Genomic DNA, 11,180 nt, shown 5'->3' on the forward strand with positions numbered 1-11,180 from the left:
GCTCTCCTGTTAGCGAGCGGGGGTCTTTGCTCTGCTGTGCTGCTCAGCGGTCCGTGCTCTCCTGTTAGCGAGCGGGGGTCTTTGCTGTGCTGCTCAGGGGTCCGTGCTCTCCTGTTAGCGAGAGGGGGTCTTTGCTCTGTGCTGCTCAGGGGCCCGTGCTCTCCTTTCTGGAGAGTGTCGGGTGCAGAAGGGAGCAGTCCTGCAGGTGAGGATGACAGTTCCGCTGTCCTTGTGCTGAGTGTTCACCTGAGGCCTCAACTGCTTTTACGTGGTGGGAATCCTTAAAGAGCTCAACACACAGAGCCAATTAAAATTGCGTTTTAAATCAGCCATGCCATGGTCAATAACTTGACTGTGTTTGTAAACCTTTCAGTTCGGATAGACTAGTCTCCCCTGTAGAGGTGAAAATTTTTTCTTATTTTGGAAATCTTTTTTTTGAGACTTCTGACATTTGTTGATCAACAGTGCTATTTTCAAGTACTTAACTAATTCTTTGTCTCCTATTTTTCTGGTCCTGTCACTAAGCCTGCTTGAGGAGATAAGGAGAGTTTTTTATTCCTGAAGGAGAAGGCGTCAGAGGCAGGAAGGAGCTCGTGTGTTGCAGAGTCGTCCTGGGCAGTGAGCTCGGTTCCCCGTGCCTGCCTGAGGCCCGGTCTCTCTGAATATTAGTCATGCGAAGACAGTGCCATCAAATGGATTACTATAATGGGAGTTATTAATCTGTTAAATCTTATAAATAGCAGGAATCACACTCTAGTCTCTGAACCAAATTACTGTGAACATTTTCCTGTGGGGAGAAAAAAAGAGTTTTCTGTCAGATATAATTAAACTTGGTACATGGCGGGGACAGTGCAGCTTGTACAGCAACAGAGACGAGCCCACAGCTCAGGGCTCTGCACCTGCTGCCCCTCCGCCGGCTTTCTGCCTGCGCTCTCCACACGCCTGCTCCCTAGCTCCTCAAATGCTGGCCTCTGCTGCACCCTTATCTTCTCAGACAGGCTTTTCTCAGCTGCCCTCACAATGCACCATCCTCATCCTGCCCCACCCCGTTCTCTGCATCATTGGCCACCACGTCACCTGTTGCGTAGGTGTTTGTCCTTCCCTCCAGACCGTCAGCTCCATGAGAGCAGGGCCTTCACAGATCCTGACGACCACTGCACTGTGGTGCCTGACTATGAGGCTCAAAATAGTTGTTGAATGAGTGGAGGGTAAGTCAACCTTAGAGGACAGCCTTCCTTCCTCGGCTCTTGGGTTCAAAGTCCACTTCCGCAGGCGGGAGCCACAGGGACGAGGCTGAGATGAAGAATCGTAGAATGTGGTGCCAACTCCTAGGTAGCAAGTGCCACCGGCCGCTCTTTGGGCGCAGTCCATGGCCCATCTCCCGGATATGGAAACTATGAAATGGTGTGTGTTACCACTGGTTCTGGTCCACACGTCTAGGGGCACCCAAAGAAACTGCTTTTGTGTAGGTGTGGAAGGGAAAGAAAGTGGAAGATGGAGGTTGAGTCTTAAGATGTGGGATTAGAAGTATAAGAGTCTTGAAAATCACAGGCAAGGCCAGGGCTTCTCCTGGTGTAGCCGAGCGTCTCCTGCCTCTGGCCGGAGCTTTTTGTCTCCCTCGCCTCTTTTCTTCCCACCCTCTCCTCCCTCTGTCCCCTATTTCAGTGGTCACTGATGAAAACACACCGTGTTTCCTAGGATTCCTGGCCGGCTGAATGACAGGAGGACTCCTTTGGGCGAGCTGAATTGGATCTTCACAGCGATCACGGACACCATTGCGTGGAATGTGCTCCCTCGGGGTGAGGCTGCCTGGGCTGGTCAGCTTGGGCCCGGTGGGGCTGCTTCCTTGAGAGTCAGGAGACACTGGCCCTTGGCCGCAGGGGGGTCAGATGGAAGAAATGAGTTCTCAGGGAGGAAAGCTGAGGGGGATGAGGAGAGGCAAGAACCTAAGGAGGTGTCTTCAGGATGAAGTAAATTACCGTGTGTCAGCGCTAAGCAGTGGTGTACCGTGAGCTCCAGACACGCTCTGGTCGTCAGGACATTACTCTCTAGGCACATTCAGAGCTTACCCTTCCTCATGATCATTGGCACTGTCCATATTTCTTAAAACCAGAGTTACTATTAGAAGACTTGTTTTTATTTTTTTGGTATTGATGAGTTGGGTTTTGGTATTTGTTCATATTTGTGTATGTGTATATTGCATTGGGAAATGTGCATTCTAGTCCCAACTTGCTTGTAAAAATTTTTGATGGAAGTAAATTTGTGTATTTGGGTTTAAATGCTAGACATGAGTCACTGAAGATATGTTTTTTTTCTTTTATCTGCCCTCAGATCTCTTCCAAAAGCTCTTCAGACAGGACCTGTTGGTGGCTAGTCTGTTCCGAAATTTTTTGCTGGCAGAGAGGATCATGAGGTCATATAGCTGCACCCCCGTCAGCAGCCCGCGCCTGCCCCCCACGTACATGCACGCGATGTGGTAAGTGTCTCACGGCCGGACAGCACCAGGCTGACAGTTAAGTTCTCTAAACAGTACGGTTTCTTTCCATTTCTACGGTAGTGCAAGTTTAATGGAATTACATGAAGCAAAATAGGAAGACTTGCCGCTACTTGGAGACCTGAGTGGTGTTGACACGTAAATAAAACCCTCCCTACAGCCTCCACAGACGGCAGACCCGGTCTCCTTCAGAAGCACGGGGGCCTCGGAGGGTCCTCCCAGCCCGAGCAGGCCAGCACCGCCGGAGGCCTGACAGTTCTGTAGCTCGGGGCGGCAGAGGGCTCGCAGACATGTTTCTGACTCTGTGGAGACTAGTACTGAGAAAAGAAACTGCCAGCTGAGTTTATGAAGTGTGTCCAAGACTGCTCCAGAGAATTTAAACCCTTTGGTTCATGACCAGTTAATTTATATGCTTGTTTCACACATGCACGCACATGGACACACACATGCACATGCACACGAGTGTGATCTTTTATGACTGTTGATCACAATTTTCCCCCCAAACTGGATCACTGCTCCTTATACTACTACTAATAACAGTAACAGTAATAACAACGTAAACTGTCTTTAATCCAGATGTCACGTCCGGAGGCGTCTGGCTTCTTCTTGTTTCCTTGCTTTTGTAATGCAGAGTTTAAGTACTAAAATGGGACGATAACAAGGAAAAATGAGTCTTAGTTACATCAATCAGTGGGAGAAACCCTAATACAAATATTTAAAAAGAGCAATTCACTTATGTTTAGCCTTAAAAGCCATTTTATGGTGCATTTTCGTGGTCAGGTCTGTTTCAGCTAGTGATTTTGTTACTCTGGCCCCTGGCCGCCTCCTGTAAGACGCTAACCACAACCCTGCTCAGAATAAGCACAACAATTTTTTTTAAAATATATGCATGACCACTTCTCCCTGACGCTGGAAACCCAGAGAGCCAAGGATGAGTCTGTAAACTCACTGCCTCTCATCTACTCCAGGAAAATCGGGAGCTAACATTCTCATCTGTGAGACAAATCAAGATGCACTGGCCTGGCCAGAGCGCCAGGCCGCAAACAGAAAGGGTTAAACTGTGCATCATCCGTGTCCTTTGTGGGAGTTTGTAGAGTGAGCTGGAGAACACTGATCCGGAGGAACACGGAAGTGGATTAGACCCTACAGAAGAATCAACGACGCGGCCGTTTGCTCCTGTGGAGACAGTGGCTGGCACAGCACCTCCCACTCCACCCCTCCAGACACGAGAGCGGGAAGAGAGAGGGTTGTTTGACAAGTTTCTGTGATGCGTAGAATGGAGACCCATGCTTCTGGAAGAGTAGATCCTCAAAACTGCCTTATTCCCTTAGGGAAAGCAATGCCTTAAATCCTGTCTATTCTGAACCAGGGTTTTATAAAGTACCTATTATAGAAAAGGAAAGGAAAAAGAGCTGCCCAGGGCCAGTGCCGCGTCTGGTCGTGGGTGAAAACCATGTGTGAGTAGGAGCTGGGCTTCACAGCAGCCGCCCAGTGTGAGGGCCGCTGGACCAAGCAGGTTCCCCCGGGGAGGAAACGGGCAGTGGACTCGAGGCGCGCTGCGAGCGAGAAATGGCCTGTGTCCTCCTCTCCCCGCCCACCTGATCCCCCAGCAATGAGTCCACCGAAACAGTTTTATTTTTCGTGGATGTTTCTCTGGATGTGAAAATGCTTCCTATAAGAAATGCTCAGCTGCTGCACTGGAGGAGATAGTAAAGGCCAGAGCCGGTCGGAGAGCAAAGAGGACAGACAGGGCAGATGAATGGCAGGAGAAAGGGACCCAGGGAAGGAAGCAAGTAGAGACGGGGGCACCTGTCTCTTTTCATCAGCCTAGGGATCTTTCTCTAATATTGGCCTCTCAGAAGGTCTGGAAGTCTGGAATTTGTATAAGTACTGTTTCATATAAGGCCCAAAGTAACAGCAGCATCTCATAAACCCACCCATCTCTGTTAGTGATACCCTTCCATGCCAGCCTGGAAGCCTAGGAGCGTGGCCCTCTCTCCTGCAGATTAGCTCCCCGTGAATCTCATAAAGCAGATCCTCGTTTGTATTTACTTGTTGTGCAGAGAAACACGAGATAACACAGCCCTCCACAAGGCCCAGACGGACATGGAGAAAGCCTGGTGGGTATTTGAGGCTCGTGGAATTGCTAGTGATTATACATGTACATTTAGGTTTTTCTACTTTCCTGGTTCCGACCCCCGCTGGGCACTTCAGGGCCCCTCTGTGGCTAGTAAGCACCCTGAAGACTTGAGTATAATCTGGTCCCTCAGCCTTCGTGGTGGCCCATCCTGCAGAGTGCTGTCTGTGGCCTGATATTCTCCCTGCTCCCTTATAGGCGAATTCTGCTTGCTGCAGCTTATGTTCCGTGGAAAGCAGACTCGGAGACGGAGGTTAGCAGTACGATGCTGTTAGAGAGGGCTCCTGGGATCACGCCCATGGACGGGGAGGTGGCAGGACTGGGCAGAGAGGAAAGTCGAGCGGTGATGCGGTCTCAGCCGACCCTCGGGGGTTCTGAGGCTGGGTGGGTGACCCTTCAGAAGTGTCCTTGTTGATGTGAGAGGGCGAGGCTGTTAACCTCCCTCAGCAAGCGGTCATCAATGCAGGCCACCCAGGGAGGGGGCAAGGAAACCTTTCTTCTGAAGGCGGACCCAGACCCAGCACACTGGTCAGCTTCTCACTGTAAGAGAGACTCTCACCTGCCTTGTCCCAGGCTTCCGTTATCCCATTACTGTCATTTCAACAAGTCTTGCAGAGATTTGAAAGCACAGAACAGAATTTCTCTCCTCTCGAGTGTCCAGCATTCTGGCTCCCATCCAACTTATTTCCAAGAAACACGTTACCTTTCCTAATCCAAAAAGAGATTGTCTTTGCAGTTGGTTTTGCAGAGCTCGTCACCAGCCCCTGCTGAGGGGCATTGTGACCGCAGAATGGACTAGAATAAAGTGGTCAGCAGCTCCCTGCCAGCAGGACAGGTGAAAGCCCAGTACTGCCAGCGCCCTAGGGCTGCAGATCATCCTGTGTTCAGTGCAAGTGCACTTTGTTAATACAAGCGAGACCTCAGGCATCAGATAGTAACGTCACCGTTCCCAATGCTCCCAGGCTGTGTTGAAAGATGCTGCCCTGCTGCCCTGTAATTGTCCCAAAAAAGGAGTCCTTCTCAGCAGAAAAAGGGGGAGGAAATAGAGATACGCCCCCACTCGCGGCCCTTCCTCCTCCACACTCCTGAACTTGTTTTGTTGTGCCTTATGGTTTTTTCATATTAGTAGTATGATTTTTTCATGGTAATTTGATAGACATTTCAGAGGCCTTGCAGGCTGGAGAGCCGAGGAGCCGAGAAGCGCCCCTCCTGTGCATGGACTGGCCGGGGCCGGGGGGACGGAGGGGGTGGGGAGGGCTTTACCTCCACATAGCTGAAAGAACATTATATGCTTTGGATTTTTTTTTTCTTTTTTGAACCCAAACCTGAAGTGTACCATTCTGGCAATTCACATGACAATGAAGAAACCGTTGTGTTGATCCTTCAGCCTTATAAGAAGGAGTAGTTAAGATGGCAGTGACTCACCCTGAACCTGGGCTGAGGAAAAGAGTCGTGAATTTGAGAGCCCAGGGAAACATGTGCTGAAAGGAAAAGCAAAGTAGCTTATAAATTAAATACACATGGTAAGACAATCTGTTAGCTTTTTTTCTGACGGATGTATTACTCTATTTAGTAATAAGGAATCCCTCCAAGTATTGCTAAGTGGAAAACAGAAATTCTGCAGTCTGGAAAGAATTAAGGACTGTGTTGGTTATCTCTTGCTGAATAACAATAGTAAGCACAAATTTAGTGGCTCCAAACACACACACTTATGATGTCGTGGATTTTGTGGGGCAGGGTCTGGGCATGGCTCATCTGGGTCCTCTGCTAAGGGTCTCTGTTGATGATCACGGACAGCCATCACCTCTCTGAATTCTGTTATTAGCAGTAAGTCACAAGTCCCGCCCACACCCCAGGGGAGGGGCTCACCTAGGAAGTAGGTGTCCTGGGGACCACTGTTAGTCTCCATCATAAGCAGCATCTTGCCGTAAAGTGTTCGTTAACTGTGCTGGAGGCAGACAGACAGAAGGGCAGTGGGGAAATGCAGTGCAGAAGGCTTGCTGGGGGTGAGAAGAAAGTAGAGCCTGTAAAGGTGATTTGCTGTGGTCTTTACTAAGGCAAAGGCATTATCTTTGGAAACAGGCAAGTCGTGGTAAGTGGTCAGAAGTGGTAAATATAAAATAACAGCGCCAGTGGCTGACTGGTTAGGCCCTGCTGTGTCAGGCGTGTTCTAAATGCTTCACGCGCACTAAGTCATTTGCCCTCACAACAGCGCTGTGACAAGAGTGTCATTATTATTAATGCCCATTTTACAGTTGAGGAAGTGAGGCACTGAAAGGTGAGTGAGTAGCCCGCATGGCCCGGCTGGGCTCGTCTCACCCCGATGGCTCCCTGCTGGCTCACCGGTACATGTGTGTGCGTGTCCATGAGCTCCTAGACTTGAGTGAGCATGTAGACGCATCCCAGGACAGGAGGGCACCACACAGACATGGCGTCTGGCAGGGGCACATGTAGCTAGTCTGGCATCTCTTATTACAAGTGGCCGATGTGGTGTACAGCATCTCTGACACCTGTCACGAAGCTTTGCAGCATCTGGGAATGCATCTAATCAGACACTGTGAGCAGGGGGTGGCACTGCCCTCTGCCAGGCGAGGCAGGGTGACATGGGTTCTGAATCCCTGCGGCAGTTTGTGTGCCTTGCACCCATATTTAAATCAGCCACACTCCACTTATGGGGACAGAGCCTTGGGTCTCTCCCTCTAGCTGGACACTAGAAGTGGCAGGGCAGTAGCAGGCCCTCTTCTGGAATCTGGTTTGTCTTGGTGTATCCTATCCATGAATGCCGTGCCTCGAAACCGCCTGACTCTGGACCTCTGCCCCCAGTTGTGACCCTGCTGGCTTCAGGTTCCCTGATCCCTGACCTCTGCCTTTACCAGCACACTCCCAGCTGGCAGTGCTGGACCCCAACATCTCCCATTTCACTGCCTGCCCCATCCACTTTGCCCTGAGGCTGTCTGTGACCCAGCTCAGGAGGGCGATTAAGCACTCAGGTCACTGAGGAAGAACCAAGGAACATGACCAATGAGACATTTATTTGACCAATAAAGCCATTTGTCAGAATATTAGCTGTAAAAGGGAAAAATTAGGCATAACCCTGGTACCTAACAGAATAGGGATGACATATACTTGGAAGAATGTAAGCAGTCTTAAAATTATGTTTATGAAGATTATTATTATACAAAATAAATGTTAAATGACAAAAGTAGAACAGCAAATCGTGTCAGCAATATAATTACATCTATGTTAGAATACATGTTGTGCATGGAAGCAAAGGCTGACAGAACTGTAACGAGATGTTGCGGTGCTAATGCCAGAACAGTGGAATTAGGGTGAGTGTCTCTGCTTTAAAAGCGAAAGATGTTACTTTCGTGATTCAAAATCTACATGTGGACTTTTTAAGCTCTTGAAACACTTAAAGCTATTTTTTTAAACTGAGTCATTATGGTGAAGGCATTTTTTGTCAGAAATACAAAACTGGAGATAACCAGAAGAAATCATTGAGTCCTTCTTTGCATGAAAAAAATGTAACCAATAGAATTCCCTAAGGTTTAGTACCTGGACTTGATATTTTTTAAGTGTTGTGGAAAGAGCTCATTAAAGTCCCAGGTTGGACTCATTCACATGCGTTAGACTCAGTCCTGTATTTGATGCTATACAGCAAGTAGGATTGTTCCTGAAACACCAAATTGCAGAGAGAAGTTAATTTAATAAGTAGTTGCACACCCACCATGCACAGGGCACTGAGTAGACTTTGTAAAGAACATAAAAATCCATTCTAGAAAAGTATGAAATAATGCCGGAACTCTCATTGAATATCAAGTTTTGGGAACCCAGTCTGGGTGAGAGACCAACACAGCCTCTGTCTTCATGGAGCTTGAATCTAGCTGAGAAATTCTCTTACAGAAACGTGACCCAGCCTCTATAAAGGAGTGGTCTCTGATCAGCAAAGAGCCTGGACTCCTTGGCTACTGTGCCTGAGCAGAGCCTGGGGCACTCCTGGTCCCTGAGCAGTCGGCTTGCTGGCGTTGCTGGCATTCCAGGGCAGCTTCCCAGCAGAGCTTTCTTGTCGGGTTCCTGAGCTGCTGCCCGGTTAGCTCTCATGGGCCCTGCCTGGGATCTCTGCAAAGCCTGTGGCCCTGCCCCACAGGCTCCCTCCTCCCAAGTACGCCTACAGATGCCATCCTCAGGATAAAACCATGTAGTTAGACATTGTGAAATAACACCTGTGTTATTAAAGGGGCAACTTTCAGCACAAATACTCAGGTAAATTGTAGGAACGTGGTCTAATAAGGCAGTTTGCGCCAAGCCTAGCATATCCGTGAGCCATCCAGGGCCCCCTTTCTCGTTCTCCATCACCCCTTCACTGCCCCTCTAGCACTGAGCCCGAGTCAGTTCCCTGTACTGTAGACGTTCCTGGGCCTGGGCCAAGCGGCTCATGTCCAGTGTGGAGGCCTCCCCTGCATTCCCTTCTCCTGGCGCTGTTCTGTCGGAGCACAGGGAGGCTGAAGGGAGCAAAGCGCCAGCAGTGTGTGGGTTCAGGTGTGGGGATACACAGATACCAAAACTGAAGTCTGGGCCCCCAAGGGGGTTCCAGCCTGAAGAAGGGGGCGTTGCACAGTGTGTTCGCTGGTAAGCTAGAGGGAGTGAAGCTTGAAGGAAAGAGCGTCCCATGACTTAAAGAACCATTCAGAATGGCTCCCCAGAGGATAGAATGCTCAGGCCACATCTTGAAGGGTGAGAAGGAGGGGTGGGTAGGGAGAGCATTCTGGGCCTAAATGGCGAGTATGGAGGGATGGAATCCCACGAGAGGCTCCGGGGGTAGCAGGATGAGGGCATGGTTGTGGCTGGAGCAGTGGCAAGGAGAAGAGCAGGGACTGCAGACTCCATGGCCTCATGTGCTGGGCCCAAGGCGAGCTTGGCCCTGGAGCAGGAGCCCGTGGGTCCTATGCAGGGATGCGGAGTGGGCAATGGCGAGGGAGTGGCTGGTGGCAGGGAACCGTGTAGGAAATTGCTGGGGACTAAGTGACAGATGTGCTCTGGGCCCAGGTGGTGGTAGTGTGGTTTAGTGTGAGGAATCAGATTTCAGAATATTTCCTCTGCTGAGACTGACAGGATTTCGTGACGGATTATATCCAGGGTATGAAAGAGAGGCTGGGCTGTGGGACCTCTGCACTGGTTCTGCTTGGAAAGCTGGGTGGATGGCCCTGCCAGTAACCAAAACTGAGAGCAGGCACATTGGTGAGTGGGAGGGTGCTGGGCAGGAGGTGGAATGAGCTCGGCCATGGGCCCGTCACGCGTGAGGGTTTCGTAGGCCTCTGGGAAACGTCCAGCGGACTGTGGGAAGTCAGAGAGACTGAAGACACAGATTCAGGGGCGCTGACATTTAGATGAGAATGTAGGTGGCTGCATTTGTTGAGTACCTACTTAGTGCCAGGCTCTTTACCAAAGGTTTCAAGTATATCTCACTAATCCTCACCACACATCCTTGAAACAGACCTTTTCTTCATTTTGTGCCTAAGGAAACTGAGGCTCAGCAGGCAGATGAGATTTTTCCAAAGCTGCACAGTTCCTTCCTGGCTGAGAGGGAAGATGTGACATTTCCAAATCCACAGGAAACAGGCCTGTGATGCCTAGAGGTGGGACGAGATGCCCCACCCAGGCTGAGCTGAGCGTGACACCCGGGGCACATGAGCAGATGCAGTGCAGGGTGGAGCAGATTATGGGCAAGTGAGCCGTACCAGTCATTCAGAGAAATGGGACCAGGCCACATGTTCCTGGCTTTTCCAGGTTCACGTCAAGTCCTTGCACAAACAGCTGCACATATCCCCGGCAGATACTCTAGGTCAGATAGACCAGCGTTGGGACTACGTGGGTCCTGATGTTGTGCCCAGCAGCCACTTATGGGAAAAGCCCCCACCGCGGGTGTGGAATGTGAAAAGATGGCTTTTCAAGAAACCTGCAGTGGACTGTCGAGTGGCCTGACTCCCAAAAGCGCGTGGTACATTCTCCATCTGGGCAGACCTGAGGGGTGATCAGCCTCAAAGGGCTCCAGGCACAAGGAACACCTGTGTCCCTCGTTCCCTCCTGTGGCAGACACTGCTAGGGGTCTGCGAGTCCTGCAGGGGCTTCAGTGAGGGGGACACGGGGAGGGCGAGGCTTTCAAACCTCAGAAGGAGCGCTGTGGGTTGTGCTGCAGTGTGGCGAGAGGGAGCCGGCATCATCTGGACTCAGCTTCAGCCGCAGCTCTGTGTGGCAGTTTTGCCCCACAGTGAATTTTTAAGGACTAGCCAAAATTTCATATTTTCATTTATAATTTCGTTATTCTAAAATGTTTATATCTAATATAGTAGTTAAAAAAGACATTCTGAGGACAAAACCAAACCCATGGAGGGACCAGTTGCAGCCAACAGGCTGCCCGCTAAGAACTCTGCATGAGGCCATGAATGCCCTGAGGACAGAAATGGGGTGTTCAGCTCCTTGGTGCCCTCAGGACCCCTGAAATGCTTGGTGACCGTGTGCAGTGGAGAGGGGAATTCGCGGTGATGCCGG

The 11,180-nt window shown here is 50.2% G+C and overlaps 1 protein-coding gene across 5 annotated transcripts in view; it reads left to right on the forward strand.

The window, feature by feature from the left end:
* Positions 1-11,180, forward strand: part of RPTOR (regulatory associated protein of MTOR complex 1) — a 394,844-nt gene that overhangs the window by 256,399 nt on the left and 127,265 nt on the right. For all 5 annotated transcript variants that reach the window (XM_046674997.1, XM_046674998.1, XM_046674999.1 and 2 more), the window contains exons 8-9: positions 1,699-1,799; positions 2,332-2,476. In XM_046674997.1, the coding sequence (XP_046530953.1) occupies positions 1,699-1,799; positions 2,332-2,476 (246 nt within the window). The remainder of the gene's footprint in view (positions 1-1,698; positions 1,800-2,331; positions 2,477-11,180) is intronic.

Source organism: Equus quagga, chromosome 11 (assembly GCF_021613505.1).
Source record: "Equus quagga isolate Etosha38 chromosome 11, UCLA_HA_Equagga_1.0, whole genome shotgun sequence".
NCBI lineage: Eukaryota > Metazoa > Chordata > Mammalia > Perissodactyla > Equidae > Equus > Equus quagga.